The 22904-nt window shown below is 38.9% G+C and overlaps 1 protein-coding gene and 1 long non-coding RNA gene across 3 annotated transcripts in view; one reads left to right on the top strand and one right to left on the bottom strand.

Moving 5' to 3' along the window:
• SLC12A1 (solute carrier family 12 member 1) overlaps positions 1-21895 on the bottom strand; it is a 41484-nt gene extending 19589 nt beyond the window's left edge. The window contains exons 1-13 of one of the 2 annotated variants that reach the window (XM_066559167.1): positions 21485-21895; positions 17246-17380; positions 16972-17047; positions 12467-12562; positions 10984-11123; positions 10423-10533; positions 9365-9476; positions 8750-8877; positions 5993-6077; positions 5107-5258; positions 3427-3534; positions 2560-2683; positions 1560-1661 (exon numbers count right to left, since the gene is read on the bottom strand). In XM_066559167.1, the coding sequence (XP_066415264.1) occupies positions 1560-1661; positions 2560-2683; positions 3427-3534; positions 5107-5258; positions 5993-6077; positions 8750-8877; positions 9365-9476; positions 10423-10533; positions 10984-11123; positions 12467-12562; positions 16972-17047; positions 17246-17380; positions 21485-21895 (1780 nt within the window). Of the gene's footprint in view, positions 1-1559; positions 1662-2559; positions 2684-3426; positions 3535-5106; positions 5259-5992; positions 6078-8749; positions 8878-9364; positions 9477-10422; positions 10534-10983; positions 11124-11734; positions 11831-12466; positions 12563-16971; positions 17048-17245; positions 17381-21484 lie in introns of both variants that reach the window. The other variant, XM_066559166.1, reaches the window with a different exon arrangement.
• LOC136562384 (uncharacterized) lies at positions 8689-14052 on the top strand. Its single transcript, XR_010784507.1, has 3 exons — positions 8689-8942; positions 10446-10542; positions 12007-14052. It is a non-coding gene; the product is annotated as an uncharacterized lncRNA (long non-coding RNA).
• Positions 21896-22904: the final 1009 nt, after the last annotated feature.

Here is a 22904-nt window from a genome sequence, read left to right as displayed (position 1 = left end):
TTGCAAAATTAAAGCTTATTCAGAATATTTTAGGACATCAGAAGGAGATTACCTGTAACTCCAGGTAATTGATGATTGTATACTTTTGATGCATATACACAGAACTTATTATCAGTAGCTAAACACTTGCTGAGAGGAGTATTTATCCCAATACTGTAAATTCACCTGTCTTAAACTTGGAGATTGCCTGGCCTTGTGGCAGAAAAATAAAATCATCTGCAACTGACTTTAAAAAGATATTATTCCTGCTGCTTTTCAGCTGCAGTACTGATTCCGTCCCCTGCTACCAATTAAAATGATGAGGCAAGCGCTGAGCCTTCATGGTTTGCAGGTCTCTGCCAGGTGTTCCACAGAGCAGACTTTGGAACACAGACGATACAAGAGGCTGAGCAACCCCATCTTGGATCATCTTTGTAATGAGGGGATAGGAAGGACCTGCTGGGAAGAAATTTTCTGTCCTGCAGCCTTGCAATTATTGTAATCTATCATTGTGAATTGGCAGAAATTAACTGGAGGAAATGAGAAAAGGAAAATGGCTGCAGTTCTGTCTGAAATGTTAAGCAGTGGCAGAGCAGAGTCAGATGTAGGCAGATGAAATCTGTAGAGGTAATTGGCACTCAGCACCAAAGCTGCATGGAGCAGATCTGCATTTGTTCAGCTGTGCAGGTAATTAGCAGAAGTGCTCATCTTTTCTGCCCTCTAAACAAATGGCACTTTGCAGATCTATAGGAAGGAAGTTGATGCAGGCATTTATGTCTCTACTACAGTTTCTTCACACTGGAAATCAAAAATGTGTTCCTTGCTTCTTGAATTGAATAACTAATTCATAAAGCAGGAAATTGTCTTTCCTGTGTGCCAAACCAGTGTTGCTCAGCTGATTGACTTTATTCCTGAAGGTGTCACCCCTTCCTTCATGAGATGGTGAGAATCATTCTGCTGTGGCAATGCACAAATCTGACAGCCAGAATGTTCCTTTGCTGCAAATGTAGTGGGAGGATCTCAAGTTACCCCTGAACAGGACCTCATTGTGCTTCACAATTGTGCTTTACAATTCTGCTTCTAGGCACTGCAGAGCTGTGCTGGTGCTGTTTGATGGACCTGCTCTTGCTCTGCATGTTCCCCTCCAGGCAGCATCACTTGTAGCACTGTTACTGTGCTTAGGAATCTCCCTGAACGTTTTGCTGTAGGTTTGGAGAAGGGAGTGATGATTCCCCACTGTACCTTGCAGCTTCATTGGCCAGAGTTGACCAATGAATAAGCTTTTACCAATAAGCTTTTACCCACGCATTTTTTAATAGTAAGGGGAAAAAAAAATCACTCTGAGGAGAAGTTTTTTCTCCAGTGGGATGCACCTTTCTCATCCTGTATGACTGTAGGCATTGTAAGGACTTAGAGCCATTATATTTTGGAGATAAATAAAATATCATGTTCAATAAGACATCAGATCACATAACTTAGATACTTTATGCATACTGCAATTTTCTCTGACATACAGTCTAAACCTTCCAGAGATCAGACTATAAAGCCCATATTTAAATCACTGCTGAACACAGACTCACCTGGAGATTTTGCATATGAGGCATGAAAGCAGGAGAAATTAATCAAAGCGTATGAAGCCAGGAAGAAATTGGAGATGATGGGAGCAATGGTATTCAGTTCAGCTGCAAGACACATACACAAGTCAGACAGAGGACCAGTTTCCTGGGCTGTTGGCTAGCTGTTTCCTAATGATGCATTAAATCTGAACATTGTCTGCATTTATCATCCAGGAAGAGCTTGGGTATTTTCATGTATTACTAATTGAAGGCCACCTTGATCTACCTTCATTCATATGAATTATGTCTGCTTATCCTGATTTTAATAACATTATGTGCTATGCAGTGTTATCCTTGATACTGTGATTCAGCATACTGTCTCTTAATGATGTAGATCTGATGTAAAAGTTCAGAATTTTAAATAGATAATTGACAGGATGGATGCATTTAAAACAATACTTGTAGTTATGACTTTAGTGGGAATCTGAATTCTCTACTAGACATCCTATTTACTTACTGTAAGAGTTTGAATTTCAAATCTTAGAAAAACTGATAACAATCCCTGCACCCCTAAATGTGGTAGCTGGGATTTTCTTTTACCAGTCATGGTAAACTGGAATTTGCTTTGGAGCTGACTGTGGGAAAGGCTTGGGCAGAATAGGCTTCCTAAGTATTACCTCAGAGCTATGTGCAATATAAACTGGAAAACCATTTTCAAAGATTGTGACTTTGCCATTTCTGATAGAGTTCTGAGCACTGCCCTCTTCCAGCAGAGTGAACAGGAATTGCAGCTACTCCACACTTGGAGAATGAGGCTGTGGTGGTGGTAAGGCACTGGAATCCCTGCTGCTTTCTTTTTGCCTTCATTAGGAATAGTGGAACTGCTACTGGGACTTGGATTATGTTTATATCAGAGCTTACCCGACTGGAAATTTTCCAAACTGCAGCTACTGATTGTATTATAGTGTGAGTTTGTGTCATTTCAGGGCATGACACTATGGCAGCTGTGTAACATTATACAAACCAATCAGAATGAAGGCCATGGCGATTGCAAAGGTGAGGACATATCCCCTGATAGGCTCGTTGTTCTTTCCGTATCCTTTGGCAAAGAATTCTAACCCTTTGTAGACGTTGTCCTTGCAAAGAGCCTGGTAAGAAAATCAGCACATAACTCTATTAAGCAGCACTTTCTTGCACCAGCAGTCACTGTCTGTGAGTGGCAGCTTTCCAGGCTTTTGCTAAACAAAAGTTAAATCTCAGTGCTTCAAGTACATCAACTGCTGTGGCATATGAACGTTTAAATAAGGTGATAAGACAATGTGCTGCTAGGTTATTATATCATGGGAAATAGAATCACAGGCATTTATTGCTTATTCAGTGCTTTAAATGAAAAGGTAATTAAATAACTAAATATAGTCTAAACTGGGAGAACTTGCAGCATAAATCAGTGGCTTGATTTGATTTGTACAGCTTATCTCTCCCATGCTCTCTGCCTCCAGTCTGTCCTCGTTGCTGCTGCCCAGACAGCTTCTGGACAGTCTGTTAAGAGCACACCTGACAGCACCTGAGTCTAGGGGATCTGAGGGCTCCTGTGCTTACAGGGTAGCTTTTTGTAAGAAAACAGAAGTGGTCCTGAAAGTACCCTTGAAGTTCTTTATGTCAGGCACTGCTCCTGCAGCAAAGCTGAGCTCTGACCAAAGCAACATTATCTCCCTTGTATGATGATAAGACCTGTCTTTTTCTGCTGAAAAACACTCTACATATTGTTTTCCCTGCCTCTTCCTGCCACATGTGTCAATGTTGCTTAAATATACATTACATTTGGCACACAGAGTTCAACTTTGTCTCTGAAGTAAAACCAAGAATAAAGAAATGGATGGTTTAATTTTACCTGGAAAACTTTGGGTGCGCTGACAAGAGATGCTAGAGCTGATGACAGAGTAGCTGAGAAGATGCCAGCTGTTATGAGAGGACCAAAGCCAGACACCATGCTCATCACCTTTAGGAAAAAAAATGAAGGTAAAAAGAATAGGCTTGCATTTGGATGCACTTTTTAATGACAAACCCATTCAAGTGCTCTATGTGTCTCTGCTTTTCATGGTTCTAAATTTAATCTGCTACAAACTGAACTATTATTTTGGGTTTAGTTAAAAGCAATGGAGGCAAAGCCAAATTCTTATTCAAATATGCAGCTGTCTGCTGGGGCAGATGAGTACTCTGAGATTTCCTCACTGCCTTTACTAACTGATTGCTGTAAGTAGCAGCCTCTACTTGATGAGTAAATAGCTTGTAGCAGACGAGAAAGTGGAAATGGCAGAAAAAAGCTCCAATGTATGAAATGTGGTTGGAGGTACTTTATTTTATTTGGTTTTTTTTTTCCTTGTTTATTTAATGTGGCTAAAAATGAGAGAAAATGCCTGGTGGAGCTGCAGTGCTGCCAACAGTAGTGATGGTCACTGTCAGGCCTCCCTCAGCCCGCCCAGGAGTGCTGGGCTGGCCTCGGTGACTACTGCAGTGAAAGGGTTGTTGAGAGGCACCAGACAAGGAAAGTAAAAGATGGATGGATGTGATTGGTGGTGTGTGGGCAGTACTTCAGGAAAGAAACCTGTGCATCCTGAAGATTTGTCAGATGCAGTCATACCATTTTATGGCTCTAGTCTGGCCGGGGTAAATGTAAGAAGTGAAAATCTGTCTGGCTGTAGGGTGGTTACTGATTTTAAGGGGTGCCCTGAGTGTGGGCAGCTGAACTGAGGTGGGAGTAAGGATGGTAAATGATCAAGGAAGGAAGGGAAAGTAGTCTATGAAAGGGACAGCATATCCCTTTCAAGGTGGTTCCCCAGCCCTGTCATTTAGCAGAGCCAGCTGGGAAAAAAGTGAGTGACTTTAAAAGCTACAAATGACTCGTTGAAAAGCCTGTGCAGGTGGGTGGTGAATTCCTCTCACTGCCCATGAAGCACAGGGGCTGAACAGAGATCTGGGACCTGTGGTTGTCAGGCTGCAGAACTGCTTTACTTTGATGCTTAGCCTAAGTTTTATTTTGAAGAATAAAAATGGCAGACCATCTCTGGCCTAGGAGAAAGACTCCATTACTTCTCACTTGATTTTTTGCTCTATTTTTGGATACTTTTTTAAAAGAAGTCAGAACTCTGTTTTTTGTACTGTGTCTCGACCCTTTAACTGTGACCACAGCACCCCTGAGGTAAAATCACATCCATGTATCAAGAGCAGTGAGGTGAATTCCTTGTCTAACAGGAGTTCCTGAGATCTCTGTTAAGTCTGGGCTTTCAGTTTGAAGATGTTATAACATATACTGCTGCATGGTGCTAGTTAAGAGGAGATAAAGGCCTTACCAGAGAGTTAGGAAGGCTAGTGATGGGCAGTGTGAAGGTAAACATGCAATGCAGGGGATTTTTGTCTTTCATCATTCTTATAGTTTACTTTTTTAGATAAAAGTGGTTGTCCTGTTGTAGTTGTCTGCAGACAACAGTTTTGCATGTTTGTACTTATGTATTAATGTATTGCTTATTATGCTAATATATGCTTATATGCTAATACGTATTATCACTAAAACCTGAAAATTATTCATCAGCCCATAATCACATGGCTGACTTGCACATCTGGAAAAATCATAGCCTAGGCCACAGGCAGATGATCCATTGCAGCTCATTCCAGGTACAATTGTATCATTGACATTCCCAGTAGCATCTCTTACAACACAGGAGGCTGTGGAAAAAATGATATATTGTTATTTTGCTTCACTGTGACATTGAAAGAATGTTTTTGTCACACTTTGACTCCTAAACTGCACACTTGTACAGCTGCTGCCTTAGATTCATCCCAAAGAGCAACATTTTGTGTTGGGCAGGGATTTTTTTATGCTTGTAATGAGAATTTAACTGCATAATCCTCCAACACATTTCATAGCTTTCAGTACAGGCCTCCTTTTCACTCACGCCCATTTTGTTACCTCACACCCACTGCTGTAGAACATGTGGTTGTGTAGTTTCTTTGAGACTGGCAACTGATTTCTATCTTTGACATATAGTACAGAAAATGTGTGTGTTACCCTGTTCCTGTGATGCTCATGAGTGTTCAGTAAGAAGACAAGCAGAAGCCATGTGAAATTTCAATGTGAACCAGGAACAAAAGATCAGCAGATTGATCAGAGGTTCCTTTGATCTTTATTATGCTCATGGGTACTATATGCTGGTGGGCTTTGTCACTTATGCAAAAATAACCAGACAAGTTACCTGAAGGTCCAGCTGCCAAATGGAGACTTTTGTGTCCACTGATTGCTGCCTTTTTTTAAACCATTGTTTTGACACACAGTAAAATCAAAACTACTGTCTCTCTAAAAAATAAATCCATGGCATGAAAAAGCAGTGAAGCTAATCATTCACTTGCATGCCAAGCTCTCAATCTTAACTATACAAGTGAAGCAGAGGTTCTGTACTTACCTGCACATATTGCAACAGCAATGTAAGCAATTGTGGTGATCAGAATGGCCAGCATTGTTCCCTGGGGTATGGCACTTTGTGGGTCCTTAAACAAAGCAGTGACACAAGAAACACTGTGAGTTGTGTGCTGCAGCCTGATTGCATTTGCATGCTGGGAGTTCTGCCACAGTGTGGTGTGAAGATACCCCAGAGAGCAGATTTTTATCACTCTGACCTGAGCCACATTTCTGGTCCCAGCACAGCAGAGCTCCTGTGGTGCAACACTCCTACCCTGCACACAGGAAGGATATTCTGCAGGGGCAGAGCTCACATTTATAGCAACAGAAGTGTCCTGAGGTCTGCATTTCTTGAACTCCAAACTCTTTACATTGCGATTGGCTTGATCTTAATGTTTGATGATGTTGTGAGTAAATAGTTACTGAACCATCAGACCCTTGGGCATGACAAGATGGCACCATTTTTGGTTAATTGGTAAGATAGATGGAGTCACCCTGTACAGAATACAGTACTTCTGTGCTTTGTAACCAGTAATTGTTAGTTGGGTCTTCAAAACAGCTACTTTCTTTCACTGTATTGACTTAATTTAGATAATTTAATGAGGCTGGATTATAATGCTTACAGACTGGCTCACAACAGCATCAGCTTTGATAATGCAACTGTAAGTAAGAGTCCAAAGATCTGCACTATACATTTTAAAGGGATTTTTAAATGCTAGATAACATTACAGTTTAGGGTGTTTGTTTATGCTAGGAAGAATTTTTTATGAATTTTCTCCTTAAGTTGGTTTAGCATGGTGTTTTTAAATCAAAGATTTGTTGAGTGCATTTGAAGTCACAGACTCTTTTTAACTATGCTTGTTGCAGGGTGAAAAACCAAAATACAAATTTGGAGTTTATTGTGAGGCATACATGAATTGCCTAAGTGGATTAGTAATTTATATAGTTTTTAAATAAGGTAAGGATTTATTGAGCTGGAAAATAATTGTGGAGTCACTTCTGCTGCATAAGAGCGTTCTAGGTAATTGTTTTTGTGGAATCTTGTGGTTGTCCTAAACTCTGTTACATTACATCTTAAGGTTAAAGGTTCTTGCAACTTAACAACTCTTATGTTTTATGCTTTCAAAATTTAAACCCATATTTACTATGCTGTTAGCACTTTAGGGGCTAAGCCCCACTGAAGTCAGTAGGAAGTCACTAGGAAGCTGTCCCTATGAGGAGGCTCTGGAGTAGGACACACTTGAGTGTGTAGTAGCTGCAGGAGCATGGACGAAGGTGTTTACAACAAATTCTAAAGAAAATTTGATTGGTAAATTTTACACTTTTTAAACACTCCTTAGCTTGTGTTTTAGATTCTGGAGAGGCTGGTTAATTTAATTAGACTTGTCTAATGCATCTAAACATGATCAGTGGAGAATCTGCTGCCTGGAGGACTTGGTTACAGAAGTCAACTTATTGTGAGACTGAAACGACTGCAGAGATCCAGTGGGAGCACTGCTTCCCTAGGTCTGCTCAGACTGTTTCAAACAGCTGATCAAAGTGCTGCTGCTGCTCTGGGAGTCTGCCATGCAGACAGAGCACCATATATGGCAAAAGAATTATTTTTGTTTGATAAAAGGATGGAGATTGTGTGAGGCTGGTGCAGTCTCACTGGGCAGAAGTACAATGGTTTTTGGTTTTTTAATTAAAAATGGCATCTCATTGACGCTATCAGTGGCTCAGGTTCTACGTGTTTTCTCTGTGCTTGGCTTGAAAAGCAGTCCTCTGAAAACAAAGGAGCTGAGGCATGCAGCTCAGGGTGAGGAAAGGAAAGAGAATTGGCTCTCAGGGGTGGTAGGATCTGGTGAACTTGTGACTGCTGTACCAGTACAGAAATAGAAGACCTTTGGTTGAATTCTTTAAGGTTTGCAAGGCAATGGATTTATAGGATAAGGCCAAATAACTTCATTTGACATGCTGGGGTTATCAAGCTGTGAGTCTTGTTGGTGACTTTTTTTCCTTTATTTATTTTGGTGGTTTTTTGAGTGTTTTTGTCATGAAAACTAGAGAGCACTCAAAACTAAATTCCTGTCTCTAATTTATCTGTGTGTTTAGATACTAGAAATTCCATCTCCTATAACTGGTAAACTGCAAGAGGAGAATGGGGAACTGACAGACTGGCCACAGCAAGACAACTGGGCACCCTTGGACCTCCTTTACCTTTCTCTTCAGACTTTGTTTTTGGTCACAGCTGCATCTTGCAGCTTTTCCTTTGTCCCAATCCCAAGTCAGTATTGCTGCTCATTCTTGCTTTCTTTAAATGTTCTGTTTGCTCTGCCCTTGCTATGACCCTGAATATGAAAAGCTGGTCTCCACTGATTCTTGTGAGTACAAACATGAGCTTTCCAGGGATGCTTTTTGGGATGATGTTTGGACTGATGTTTACAGAAGATGAGCTCCAAGAGATACATGTGTAATTTCTCTTATAGCACGTGCTGCTAATGGACCATTAATGATATATTATTACAGGTTATTGAAACATGTTTTTAAATTATATAGCAACCCAAATCTAGCTACAGTAATTTCTTTAAATACCCATAATGCATTACAAGAGAATTTGTGAATTGATGTTTTTAAATAATAAAGCAGGTATGTGAAAGAGAGAGTTTAATTTGGAAAGCAAAGACATGATTTAAAACTGAATAGAGTGTTGATTCATGATTGGTTTTCTTGTTATTTTTCCAACCTATGGCTAGTATGATGAAGTTCATGAAATACATACTTTCAGATCTCCTGAGATATTGGCTCCTGCAAGAATGCCAGTGGCAGCTGGGAAAAATATGGCAAACACTGAAAAAAATCCTTCTCCACTTCTGAAATCTGGTCCAAAGTTTTCTGCAAATATTGATGCTGCAAATATAGTGAGAATGAAATATAACAACAGGATTTGATTCCAAAGTTACTTAATGAAGGAGGTAAGTCAGACTTTTACATCTGGACAACTGGGTTTGAATCTGTCTCACATCACATCACAAGCAAAGTGAATTTGATTTCCTTAGTCTGCTCCTCAGAAGGATGTGCTTGTCTGCATCTCAGAGCTACAGATCCATGCTGAAGTGACACAAGTGTCACTGCAGCACTTGCTCTTAGCTCTGTGTTAAAGTTTGTCTGTGCTCTACTGCTGTATAAATGACTCAAGCTGCATCTTACTGTGCTGTCAGCTGCAGCAGCAGAGACAGACTCAAAATTAGAGATGAAATCCATTCTCTTTGTTTGCAAGCTCACTTAAACTTGGGCAGAAGATTCTGATCTTGTGACATTTTTCAGTGGAATCCTTAGCTTACTTAAGTCAAAAGAATGCAAACATAATTTTATGACAGATAGCAAGGTTGCTTACCTTGGTAATTAAAAAAGCCTCTTGCCTTCTTTTCAGTGTTGGTAGGAATGACTGTGCCAATAAAGAAATTTACAATGGCAACAAGGAGAACAATTAGAAGAATAACTTGAGCCTATTAATAGAAACAAAGAGATTCTCCTGTAGTTTTTAACTTTGTTGCTGTGGAGATGGCTATATAGTAAGTTATCTGTATCTGTTCCCTATAACAGGTTATTAATTTCTATAGTTTTTGAAAATACCAGGAGTCAAGATAGGTGAATCAGCTAATGACAACAGCAGATGCTTTTTACTAAGGGGGTAATGAAATACAGAGTTATAATTTAATTTTAGATTAGCTTCCTTACAAGAAAAGGCAAAATAGAAAAGCTAATGCATTAGTATCAAGTATAAGACATTTTTATATTGTTATAATTTTTTCTTAGTTGCAGGGGGTTGTCACTTCAAAGCTTATAATATCAATTTTTTTTCTGATCTCTTTTACAAGTTGTTCTAGTCTCCATCACAGCAAAAACAAGGGTACTGTTGAACCTCGTTTCTGGACCTGATTTCAATAGCTGTATTCCACTCTCAAGTATTTCCATTTGAATTTGCATTCTGACCTTTTTCACGGGTGAAGGAATAGCAGAAATCATTAGAGATTAAAGAATGGGTAGCAAATAGAGCTCTTCTGCTGAGTAGGGCTTGAGAGAGTACAGTGATAAAACCATATATTTTTTTTGCTACTGTTTATTGTATCAAGCTGCATCAAAAATAAGGACAAAAGGAGCATGTAGACAAGACTCTAAATGATGCCATGAATTATAAAAATGAGTATAACAAAGTTGTCTGCAAAACCCAAACTTCCTCTTTGCTTTTAAATATATGTTCAAGGAAGAGTTTAGAGTAATTGTGCTTTCATTGAATGTAATGATTAAACTGCTATTGTTTTTAGAAAGATTAAGCATAAACTGAAACTGAGTGCTTTTGAAAATTCCATCTGTTGAATAGCATTCCTCACACACTAATGCTGTACAGCAGGTTAATATACTGCTTGCTTTTATATTCTTTTAAAAGTTTACCTTTGCTTCCCATTCCATGCCAGCAACAGAGATGCCAAGAAGACACACCACAGTGATGGTCCCTATGATTCTGATGTCGTTGGACTCATCTACCATCAGTGTATCACTCTCCTGAAAGTGGTAAGAAATGTTATGAGAAGCAGTCTTCCTCTGCCCAGCTGGTGGGATCAAGTAGCAAGGTGAAATAGAATGCAGTGAGCTGTCAAAGTTTCAGAGCTTTGTGAGACCAAGTGTTGGTATGTCATGTTCCAGCTGGCTTTTTGCAGTTATTTGGCTAATGGGATGTCTGTTCCTATTCTGATTTTGAGATTCTTGTCAAGAAATGTATGAAATATATTCAAAAGGTAGAAATAATGAAGAAGCACTCTGTGGCATATTTAGACAGACCAGCTTCTTCCCTGCTAAAGATGCCCCTCAAGCCTTAACTAAAACATATCACCACTTACACAAATAAATTATCTAAAACAAACACCACCATCACCACCCTCCCCAAAAAAAAAAGAAAAGCCACACAAAACAAAACTGAGCCAATTTCATCATATACATGAAACGTGTATTTACCTTAAGAAGTTCTACAACTGTTTCAGCAAACCCAACTACATACATGGCGACTGCCACTGCATTTGCAAATGCAAAGATAAGGCCGATAGATCCACCAAACTCTGGGCCCAGACTTCTTGAGATAAGATAGTATGCTCCACCTGCAGACAGAAATAATGGTTATTTCAGCACTAAACACTCAGATTTTGTGCTTTTTTCCCCCCACATAACTGTTACTGGAGAAATCTGTGCTTTTTATCTCACAAATATAATCAATCTTTGCCCTATGTTAATAGGGGACACTGCAGAAAAGCAATGTGCTTTATACTGGTTCTGCCTTCAGACTTTTCAGTATGCCTTTCCATTCCAGAAATCTTTTTAGTGCATATTAGCATGCAAAACTGAACCTTGTTAAAATTTTTCATGATTCATGACATAGTAACATAAAGGAGAGAGAACTTCACTTCCAAAAAGTGAAGGTAACTAACTTTTAAGTAAGTTCTAACTTACATGGTTCTGTCCCAATGTTAATGTGAAAGGTCACACTCTGTGGTACATTGTTTAAGTTCCTGCATCATAGTGATGCAGTGAATCTTTAATGTTTTTTGCATTAAGTCTATACACATTTCCATTTGCTGTTGATCCACTGGGAGAAATCACTGCAAATATACATATTTCTTTATTTGCTTATAACACAATTATCTCAATTCCATTTATTCTTCTAATTCAAATCTGCAGAGAAGATCATGTTCATGAGATCATATTCACTTACCTCCTCTCACTACTCCATTAGTGCAAATGGCAGACATGGAGATACCTGTCAATGTTGTTACTACTACACTCAGAGCAATAACTATGATTCCAAGACCTGAAAGATCCGAAAAAGAAAGTATATGCAAGTGTATTCCAGTACCTGTTCTCCTCTAGGGATGTAGTAAGAACTTTCCATTTTCCACAGGGCTTAGATCAGACCAGTTAAAACTTAAAGGCTCTGAAATGCACCAAAACTTTGTTTCACAAAATACCTGACATGGACTTTTACAGCTGAATTATTTACCCATCTTCCAAGGAGGGGCTGAAATGTAAGGAGTGTTATAAAGAAGGCATTAAACTGAAGATATCCAAGGATCTGCATCAGTCTTCAAAATGACAGGAAGAGATGTCTCATGCTCCGTTTGTTGAAGAATGTCCAACCTGGAATGCTCTGAATAGGAAAGACCGGCTGAAAGGTGAAAGAGCTCCATGAAAAGCCAGAACCATCCCTTGCTCAGCAGTTGGCAGGAACATCTGAAATGTACTTTTCAGACTGAACTGAAAGCCGTGCTTTATTAGAAGTGACAGCTGAAACATGCCTGAAATTGTGATGAGAGGTGGCTAGAATTGTTACCTTCCAGTTCCACTAGCTGTGCCCTTTGGTTTATGGTCCCTCTGGTTTGTCTCACACGAAAATAATACATAAATACCTTCTGGGGCTTGAAAGCATTAGTAACCCTAAGATTTTTACCTCCACGGACAAACCCATTAGTTGCTATTGCAGAAGTTGACAACCCAGTAATTGAGGTTACCATCGTGGCGAGAAGAATTATGATTACTCCAAGACCTGTCAGTAATAAGAAGATAAAATATTTTACTCATGTTCCGTGTTTCCTACAAATCATTCTTTCTTTAAATTGAATTTTCAAGTCAGAATCACAGCAGTAAACTGAAAAGATGGTTTGTGGACCGCTTGCAGAACATTTTCATGAAGTCTGTGTCACCATAGTAAATTATTCCCATCAGTCTTCAAGCAGTGATTCTTTCTGATAGGAGTACCCTGTCCAGGAATTCTTATGATTTCCAAAGGATGGAGGAAACAAACAAACAGGCATCCCTTGACATGGATGCTTATATCTGCCTTTAACATACGTCCTGGCTGTTTAAATTAAGAGAGGCACATGAACCAGAGCTCTTGTGACAACACTGTTGTCTTTCATCAGTTAATGAAATGTTGAATCAGAGGGAGACTGACTGTATAGATTCACAGTGCATGAGAACAAAGAGTCTGTCAGGCAGAGGGACAAGACCTGAGTGGGAGCCTTCTACATCCTCACTTGCTAAGTTATCAAATGCAGGGCTTTCCCACTCTCTGCCTCTTTCCCTGCAAAAAGTAGTTTTACTCTAACACAAAACAAACACTTGAAAATGGAAATACTGCTTTCTATATGCATTTACTTTAACAGGTGACCTGTAATGTATAATCATAGCGAACTTATAATATTTTTTTTAGCTGATAATACAATGATAATCAAATATCAAAATATCAGTGATAGGTGATTAGTTATAGGTAACTGGGTTTCAGTGTAAGACTGAAATCTGCTAATGTTTCCACTCTTTGGCTCTATGGCTGGTTTTCTTTAAACTTTGTAAAACTGCTAGAAACCATATGAGCAGGATGTGCTTTGTGTGATTTAGAATCCTAGAAGCTTTAGTTTGAAGTGATTTCAGAAGGTCTGTAGCTCAGCCTCCCAGTCATAGCAGAACAACTGCCAACACAGGATGAAATCAGTGATGACCTTGGCTAGCTGCCTCTTGAAAACCTCATGGATAAAGATCCCACAAAAGATCCTCTTTGAATTACATGTTTTGGGGCTAGACTACCTGCCCAATAAAACATGTACAAACTGCACCTCCCAAGGTACAATTGCAGCCATTGCTGTTACATTTCTGGCACTACCTAAAGGAATTTGTCTCTCTAGTTCCAGATCTCCTTTTTGTTTCAAGTCAGGTGAAGAAATAATATAATGTTTTTCTCTTGACTTTATTGCTTTTATTCTCACTTCTGCCTATATATATCTGTCTTGTTTCCATAGGGTACATAGGCATTCAGTGTGGAACTGGAGAATATACATTGCTTGTAGATGTATTTATTTGCCAGGGCTCATCCAAATCGAAACTTAGATCCTACAATTGACATTGAGCTAGGAGTGCTACAATTTTACTGATTTATCTGCTGTATTTCTACCATCTGACTTACAGATCAGATTCCTGAGTTCTGTTCATACTGGATGGTTATAGACATCTAGTCCCTGAATAAATGTTCTTTGCTGCTTATATTACAGCCATGTTATCACAATCCTTTAAGATAAAGCAATGTAATGTGTGAGCTATAAGTGATTTATAACATAGTGTAGCATATTTAAAGTGATTTGAGCCTCTAATAAATCATGTTTATCTTACTGATTTCTGAACTCTTACTACAGCTAGTCATGAAAGTGTTTTAATGTGCAGGTCTATATAAAAAATTCCAAATGGTCATTCCTTTTGATCAGCTACCATTGAGCAGGATCTGTTATGAAGGATATTGTTCAACCATGCAAATTTTGTGTCTGAGAAGGGGACTGACTTTAAGAGCTGTTAACTCTTAAATTGAGTAAGTAGGACACATAATTCTCAAAGCAGTTTTAAAATTATTTGCTGTGTGCACCCTAAGGATACTTTTCAAGGATGTTCTATTGCATTTCACAATTTATATTTTTAACATGTATGTGATATTGTAGGGTCAGATATTTTGCTAATCTGATAGTAACATCTTCTTGGGAAGGCTTTAATGATAATTTAAAAAAAAAAATTTAGCATTTAAGAAGAAAAGTGCATAAAATGAAGTGACTCAACCAAAACATCATTGTAATATAATGTAATGTAACATAATTCTAATATTTGGTGCCAGATTTGCAGGTAGCATAAACTTGGTTTTCCCTGCCTTTGTCTAACCATTCCATGTACAGGTACAAACACAGATTTCAGAGAGTCCTCAGATATTAGGTGGAAATAGCAGACTAGTTTTGGACCTGGAATCTTGTCAGAGCTATTCTGTCCCTTTTTTTTTTCCTAGCTGATGATTGCCAGAGAACCTTGCAGAATGCTGTTTTTCCCCCCTGTAAGAGCTTTTACCCAAGACAGCCTATCAGGGTATGAAAATAATTGGGTTGTCTCTCTTTGGCCCTCTAATGATGGGGATGTAAATGGTGCCCAGATGGTGGTTTAACTGTCTCGTTTAATTTCCATGTTAGTAGCAGTACCCGGTGAAATCCCTGAGCCTTGGTGATGATGAGCTTCCATCACTGTTCTCCTTAAGCAGCTTGGCTGGGGACTTAAAGCTTATTGCTTTTAAGGCATTCCAAAAATGCACTGAGAAATTATTCAAATGGAATTTGACATCTCATTTTCAAAAGTAAAAGTAACCCCCTTGCATAACACATGCAATTTTAAAAAGCAACAGCAGAGCAATAAACTGTAAGAAAGAAGAGCCTGCTTATCAATGAGTTAAAGTGGTAAAATTAAAAATGAAAGCAGGAAAGTTGTAACTGATGTTGGTGCAAATTAATGTTAAAATCTGATTAAAGTTTAGATTGAAAACCAGGCATATGGCTCCTAAGTAAGTTGTTCCAAAATGAATTACTCTTGCCCATGGCTATTCTCACACCTCAAAACAAAGTAATACTTCTTGATGATCTCAATAAGTTACTAAACTGCCCTTAAAAACTAATTTTGCATGAAACCCTAGAGCAAAGTCTTGGCAATATTAAGATGCAGAATTTTCATGGCAAGGCATATAGTTATGAGTGCCCTGGGCTGTATGTGCTCATTTGGTATGCATCATAAAATCAGAAAGCACCCTTTTGTCAGGCACAGTGCTGGAGCCATGCATGGAGCACGGCAGAAGTAGTAAAGTTCTTCCGCTTAGTTCTGGATCTTTTATTGCTGGGCTGTTTTTTTCTTTTCCTATTTGTGTCTCTGTAAGTTTGTGATTTTTTTCTTAGCAAGTGTTTCATTGTTATTTTTCTATTAAAAGCTCAGTCTATTTTTCTATTAAAAGCTCAGTCTTGCTCAAGTGAAACTTCTATGAAGTTACTTCTTTTTATTGGAAATGAGACTTCAACCGTGCAAAATTTTGGAGAGGTTTCATTTCACTTCCATTGACAAGGACATAAATGATAGTTATAGTCAATCTGATTTTGAGCACTGACTTTTATCCAAGTCCAGCAGAGCTGACACCCCTTAATATAACTGAATATTTCCATTCTGTGATTATCCAAACTGGACTATTTGCGGTCCTGCCTTTGCTGTTTTTTAAAACATCTGGGTGCCAGTTAAAGATCAGAGTCCCATTGCTTTAATTGTATGATCAGGCTCACAGAGGGACACTGCCATGGCAGCTCAGGCTTCTGTGCTTCCCCAGAGCAGTAGCTCTGAAAAGGGAGTTGTAGCACCCAGCTGTGGGACGTTGCACCTCGCTGAGCTCCTCTTGCACTGCTGGGAGCTCTTCCCCCTCCCACTGGTTTCACTGAGCACTCTGCAAGATAGTGGATGGTGGCCTTGGGGCCCAGTCTCCCAGGAATCTGGAATTTGGATTAATTAAATTGCACAATGAAAAAGCAAAGATACAGCACACAGTGGAACGTGCTTATTTCATTTATATGAAAGCTGTAGCAGAGTTTTTAAAACTTAGTCTTTCATAGTACACTAGTATCAAGTGCTGTTCTGTAGCTAAAAATAACAAAATCCTGATGAGATGAGACCTCCTTCCACTTCTGTTTTCATCTTGGCAGAGAAGTGTGAAGAAGTGTTGTTTATAATATGTAGATGACAAGGTTTGGGTTTCACAGATAAGCAAAGTGTGAACTCTTAAAGGTTAACTCTGTACGCACATATTAGAAATTGGCCCGAGTCATAAAGTTTACATCTGTTACAGGATCTAAATACAAATTTCACTAAAGCTCAGAAATATTCAAATGTGATGATCATATGCATAGTTAACAGATCTATGCCTCTAAGCAGTAATTTGGCTGTGAGTCTGGAAAATTCCAATAGTTTGGAGGATTAATGTCTTTTACCCTGGCAAGCATTTGAAAACATTATTTAGTTCAACATGCAAATGCACATCTCAGATTATATATTAATCATGATCATGTATAGTTTATCCTCTTTATCCCTTTCACTGTTGAAAATGATATTAAATAAGATACATACCAATTCCTGCTTGACCTACAATCCAGGAAAGTCGAATAAAGAGCATCACACCCCAAATATTAAGCATGCATCTTACCTAGGTTTTAAAGAAAAATTACTGCATTAGTTCAAGGTTGAAAGTAATGTTTAAAACCAGAAGGGTGATAAACTGCATTTCACCCCAAACATGCCTGAAGTCTGCCTCCCTCTCTTAATTCTTCAAAGACTTAAGTGTAACAGAACTGATTTAATTTTCTGTAAATTGTTTTTTCAGAAATGCAGGTAAGTTTCTCACCAGCACACCCTTCACCCAGCCGAACTTGACAAATCCTGTTTTGTTTTCTTCTTCCTTGCTGGCTGCTGTCTCATCTCCAGTGCTGCTTTCTCCATTCGCCACTCTCTCCACAGAGCCAGTGCTCACAGCAATGTTCTGGAGGATCACACAGAAAACAAATACATCTTTTGGGCCAGGCAGAGGACACCTGGCTGCATAAGGGAGACATGATAGAAAAGAATTCCAAAGATCACGTTTTCCAGCCACTGGAGTAGAGAGCAATATTCTCCTCACACCAGGCATCAGCAGGTGGGCTTGCTGACAAGGGGAGGAGATGAAAGAATCACTTTTAGAATTTACTCTACTTAAGCAGAGTAAATATATGATTACCTGATCTGCTACTAACCTGTTTTTATTGCAAACTATTCTTAGCCACAACTGGTGTTATCATAGATAGGATTGGGAATTGCCATATTTATGGTGCAACCAGAGTGAGGAGCCCAGAATTTTAGATTGTTCACATCAGTTACAGATATAAATGTGTATTTTATCTCTTCAGCTCTCTTGCCTCAGAATCTTTGATATATGATATGTTTCTTGTGGCTTGAATAAGAATTAGTCATGGTGCTGAGATTTGTATTCATTGTAATTGTCTTTTGATTAAATTTGATTTTTTTTATTCAGAGCTTCCACTGTTTCTGTGAGGAATTGGCATTAGGTTAGCAATTGCCTGATTTTTGTGGGTCCTCCTCAAAGACCTTCAGGAAGGACCCTGCACGTTGCCATAGTCTGGCAGAGAGTCAGGAGTGGGTACCACTCCTGGAGAGGAATCAAGATGCTTTTAGGCTTTGGTAGATGATGAAGAGATTTTCAGATTAACTTAGCAGGTCAGGGAGGAAAGATATCTGTGATTCTGTGAAACATGAGATTTTAAATCTAGGTTAACTTTAAGGTTGTTTCAATATTTTGTCCATAAATTTAAAAATAGCCGACACACATACCCAAAACAGACAAAAAGACTAGCTGTATATGCCTCTTACACTGATGTCTGGAGTTGCCTCTCAAGGAGGGGGGCTCTAGCCAAAATGATATAAGGTTTTAGAATGCCTTTGACACAGTAAATCCCAGGCTGTGCTCACAAATTAAAAATAAGTGACTGGATAATATGTTTTGACGTGGGCTAAGCTTGGTGCCTGTTGCCCTGCTGGCCCAAAGAAAAGTGGGAATACAAGATCTGTTGAAAGCCTGTGACTTTGAGCTCCTTTGAGATACTTAGATATTTTTGACAATTCTTACCCTGAAATAATAATGTCTGTGTTTGCTCAAAATACAGTAAATGATTGAAGTCAATGAAGGAAGATTAACAGAATGATATGACAGGCTTTTGCTACAGTGGTTAGAATTTCAAAGACAAAAATTAAAAGGGCTTGGTCTTTGTTCTTGAAACAAGTTGTTTCCTCTGTAGTTTGAATTAATTTGTGCTCTCTATGCCATTATCATAAATTATGGCCTTAAACCTTCCATAAATGCATTTTAAATTGGTGTGCTTTAGTGAATGATTGGTTATTTACCAAGCAGCTGTACCTGTGCTACTCATGCATTAAGGATGTGGAATAAAAGTGACAGAACATTTTGAAAAGCGACTAAAATAAAAAGTTTACTGCTTTAAAAAACCCAAAAAAACCTAACCCAAACATTTTCCTTTCCTTATTTCAGAATGGCTTAGTCTTCATCTCTCCTGGGGCTAAAGATGATGAGCTCATCAAATCTCCATAAGAAGTGTGGAGAATAGCCAAGAGGAAGAAAGGTTAGATTATTTTTTATGTAGGGTAAATATTAAGCCCAAGTAATTATCACCAGCCATCAGCTGTGAAATAGCACTTAGACTATTTTTTAGGAATTTAATTGGCTTAATGTATGCAAAAACTGACACATCTTGCTAAAAGATGACACACATTTGACTCCAGCAGTGTGGAAACTAGATATTTGAAGTTCCTTTCAGCCTGCCTTACATTCTGACATTTGAAAAATTACATATTAAAAATGTATTAAATATTAATAATGATGTTAAGCCCAGCATCAAAGCACAATGGGAATGCTTATGTGATGTTTAGCAATCTGAAGTCAAACATATGCCACTTCTTATCAGAATCTTGCAACAGGCTCTGACAGAACAGTTGTCTTCAAAAACTTGAGTTTCAAATCGGGGGCAAGGGGGGTGGGATTGCCTTGGGGTATGGTGTGGTAAATCCAGACTTTAGTGGTTAAGTAAAAAAGGAATAAAAGTGCACTACTTCAGGAGAGCACCTCGGGCTATTACTGTAACTCCTGTGCACACTCAGTGTGGCACCTCCTCCCTCCCTGCTGGGGGCTGGAGCCCCATCCAGAGCACTCATAGCCTGTGCCTCCTGAGAGACCTCTGCCTTCTCAGACATCTCCATTCCCCTCCCTATTAAGATCCTATTTGGTGACCTCGTGCTTGTTTATTCCTCAGCAAAAGCTCAGCAGACAGAAGTGATTTGTCCAAGGTCACCAAGTGAGATCATGGGACAGGCAGAAATGGGCTCCAGCCATGCTAATGGGGCATCGTTTGTTCCAGAGCTGTGCTTGTGCTCCCAGACCAGGGCCACAACCCACAAAAGGGCACAGCAGGTTGCCAGTGTAACAAAAATCCCATTACCTATGACATTCACCTTCCTGTTTTGAAAGGCATAAGATTATCTTTCTGTAAGATGGATACTGGATACAGGAAAAAGTCTGGAAATCTCTTAGTTAGATTATGCCTCTTTCTCTTTTTTCTAACAGTCCCAACACATGAAACAATTTTCTCTTCATTTTACTCTGTGATGTAATCTGCCTTCTTTTTAATAATTTTAAGTGAAAACCTTAAAAAAAAAACAAACCTAAAAAAATTATCTTTTGTTTAAAATAGACAAACCATTGCGAGATACAACAGTAAAAACCCCAGAATTTTCTGGTTACCATCAAAACTGAAAATCCTTTAATGTGCTGATGTTCAGCATGTGTTCATTCAGCCTTATGTTCAAAGCCAATATAAAGTTTTACTCCTGTCTGACCACTACTGAAGTAAATTATTTCTCTAAGAGGATATTTCTTCTGAGCATGGAAATGTTGAGTCCTTTCAGTAGCAACTTGTACATCTGCAAATGAGTAGGGATACTAAATTGGTATGTTTCCCTTTTTGTATCTGCTTTGTTTTCATCTTTGGAAACGTTTGTCCTTTTAGCCATTTTACACAGGTCTATGGACAGTTTAATTTGAGTAAGTCAGGCCAAAACTAGTAAACTGCCCTAATAAGATCCTAAAGAATCAGGTCCTAATTTACTAATGGCTGTATTTTTTCTTGATTTCATTATTTTATATTAACCTCCATAGGAAAGAGGAATTGCCAGAGGACAGAAATCTGAACAAGATCTGGACAAGCATTCAAAAAACAGGAGCTTGTCCAAATTATTCAGACCTCAGAAGTATGAAGAACTGAGCAGAATGGGGATGAGAGCTTGTTTTTGCTCAAGTTTTCTCATTTCACAATTGTCTAACTCAAAAAAAGAGCAGGAGGTTTTGCTGCGTATTGACACTTTTAGTCTCAGTTTAACTATAGCAATGATGTTTCTCTTTCCAGCCCTGCCCTGTTAAGTGCATATTAACCTCAATTTTTTTTCACTGAATCAGCACCTGAGAAGTGTCTGCTATCCCTCAACACCCTTGTTCTTGATTCCTTCTTGCTGTTTGGATTTGTCACAGCAGTAAGCAGGTAGTGCTCTGGATATCTGATTCACTGAAATTGCATTTGTTTCACATAATTTTTTTTATAATGCTCATATTGGTTAATCAGTGAAATGGAGGAATCTGTCAAAATTAGTATGCATTGATGTAAAATTCAAGTTTAGAATAAGTGTGAATTGTGTAGCTTGGTTAAAGTATGAATTGACATTCACCATCTGCCATCCTAACTCTTATGTGAAACAGAAGAGATTTGGTAGATCCATACTTTTAGACGAGATTAAGCTATGTGTTTCTGCTTATCAAATACCTTTTAATAAAAATCTTTTCTTTGAGCAGGATGCAGAGCAGAGAACAAACTGCAGCTAGCAAAGGAAATATGGTAAGTAGTTATGGTAAGTAGTTGCACTTCTCTTTGGCAAGGTCCATGAATTTAAGGACTTTCTCTTATTAATAAACAGAATTAACAGTCTGGAAATGGAATAAAGAAAAATTATATCTTTCCTTTTCACTTACCTTTGCCAGTTGTTCATGAATCTCTAATAAGCTTGGTCTGTTGAGCTTATTCCCACTGACGCTGCCAGTGTTTCTATAATAATCAATTTTGGGAACTGGGTCCATTGTGTTATGGCCAAAAGTTTGTAGATAATACATTTTACTGTGAGTATCATAGGGGTGTAAGCTAGCTTCTGTTTTCTCCCCATTTTGACGGAAATTGTCATATAATTCTCTTTTTCCTGGTCTGTAACTGATTCTTAGTCTGTTGTGTGTTTCATCAGTAAAAGATGTTTCTTCATAATGTGGTGGGTCAGAGCCCACATCCTCTTGGGTCGTTTCATTGTTGTCATGGTCTTCATTAATGATGTTAACTTGAAAGCGATTTGCGTTTGGATCCAAGAATACGTTTGGTGCATTGTTCATTGACATCTTCAGGGGTGCCACAGACTTAGGTCACTGATCCCTGCACTCTTCTGTGGCTGCAGCCACACAGTTGCAGATACAGCAAAGGTTTAGTGCTGTTGCATATCAGACCTTTGCTTCTCAAATAATGAAGGGCTGAGAATTTTCTCTTGAATCTCTAAGCAGTCTTCCTGATGTTGGCTGCAGGTTTACTGCTATAAAAGACACAAATAAACTGTTTCTATTATCTTGTGTGGTTAGATAAGTTTTCCACCACAAGCTCTCCCCTCTCCCCTGCCTCACTATGTATCCATGAGACTGTCACCCTATGACTTGTTGAGTGAAAACATAATTGAAGCTAAGACAGAGCTTGTGGAGATGCTCCATCTGTGATGGATGCACTTGACCCTCTAACCAAACCAGCAGTATTTTGGTACAAGCTCCAGAGGAGGTAAAGGCCTGAGCTGTAAATGAGCCAAGAACACCTCTAGTTTCAATCTGTTTTATGAAAACCCATGAAAGAGCAGGGTGATGTGGTGAGCATCCATGTACACAAGCTTGGAACATGATCATGCTATTAACACATGGAATAGCATGGGGCTCACTCCTCTGTAGCCTGCTCCCCCAGTCCCTTCTGGGAGGGCTGCTCCCTGTATGGTGCAGATGTTAAAATCTTTTTGAGGTACAGGATTTGCATTTGTCCTTGTTGAATGTCATGAGATTCCTGCTGGCCTATTCCTCTGGCCTGTCTAGGTCCCCCTGAGTGGCAGCCCATGGAGAGTTGAACACACAGCTGTATAATCTGCTTCTTACCTCCCCTTTCCCACACAGTTCTCCTCAAAGAAAACACACAAGCAAACAAAAACTCCAAGAGAAGAAGGGGTATGTATATTTAAGACCTTTAGTGGGTTAAGTACCTTTGCAGCAATTTAAAGTATGGCTTAGAAAGCCCTAAAATGAGCTATTGAAATGATGGCAATCATTTGTCTTGAAACATATGTCTAAGAAGATTAGGGAGTGTGGTTGTATAGACCTG

This window comes from Molothrus aeneus, chromosome 13 (assembly GCF_037042795.1).
Source record: "Molothrus aeneus isolate 106 chromosome 13, BPBGC_Maene_1.0, whole genome shotgun sequence".
Lineage (NCBI taxonomy): Eukaryota > Metazoa > Chordata > Aves > Passeriformes > Icteridae > Molothrus > Molothrus aeneus.
The sequence above is the reverse complement of the archived record's forward strand: the minus strand, read 5'-3'. Positions and strand labels throughout refer to the sequence as shown.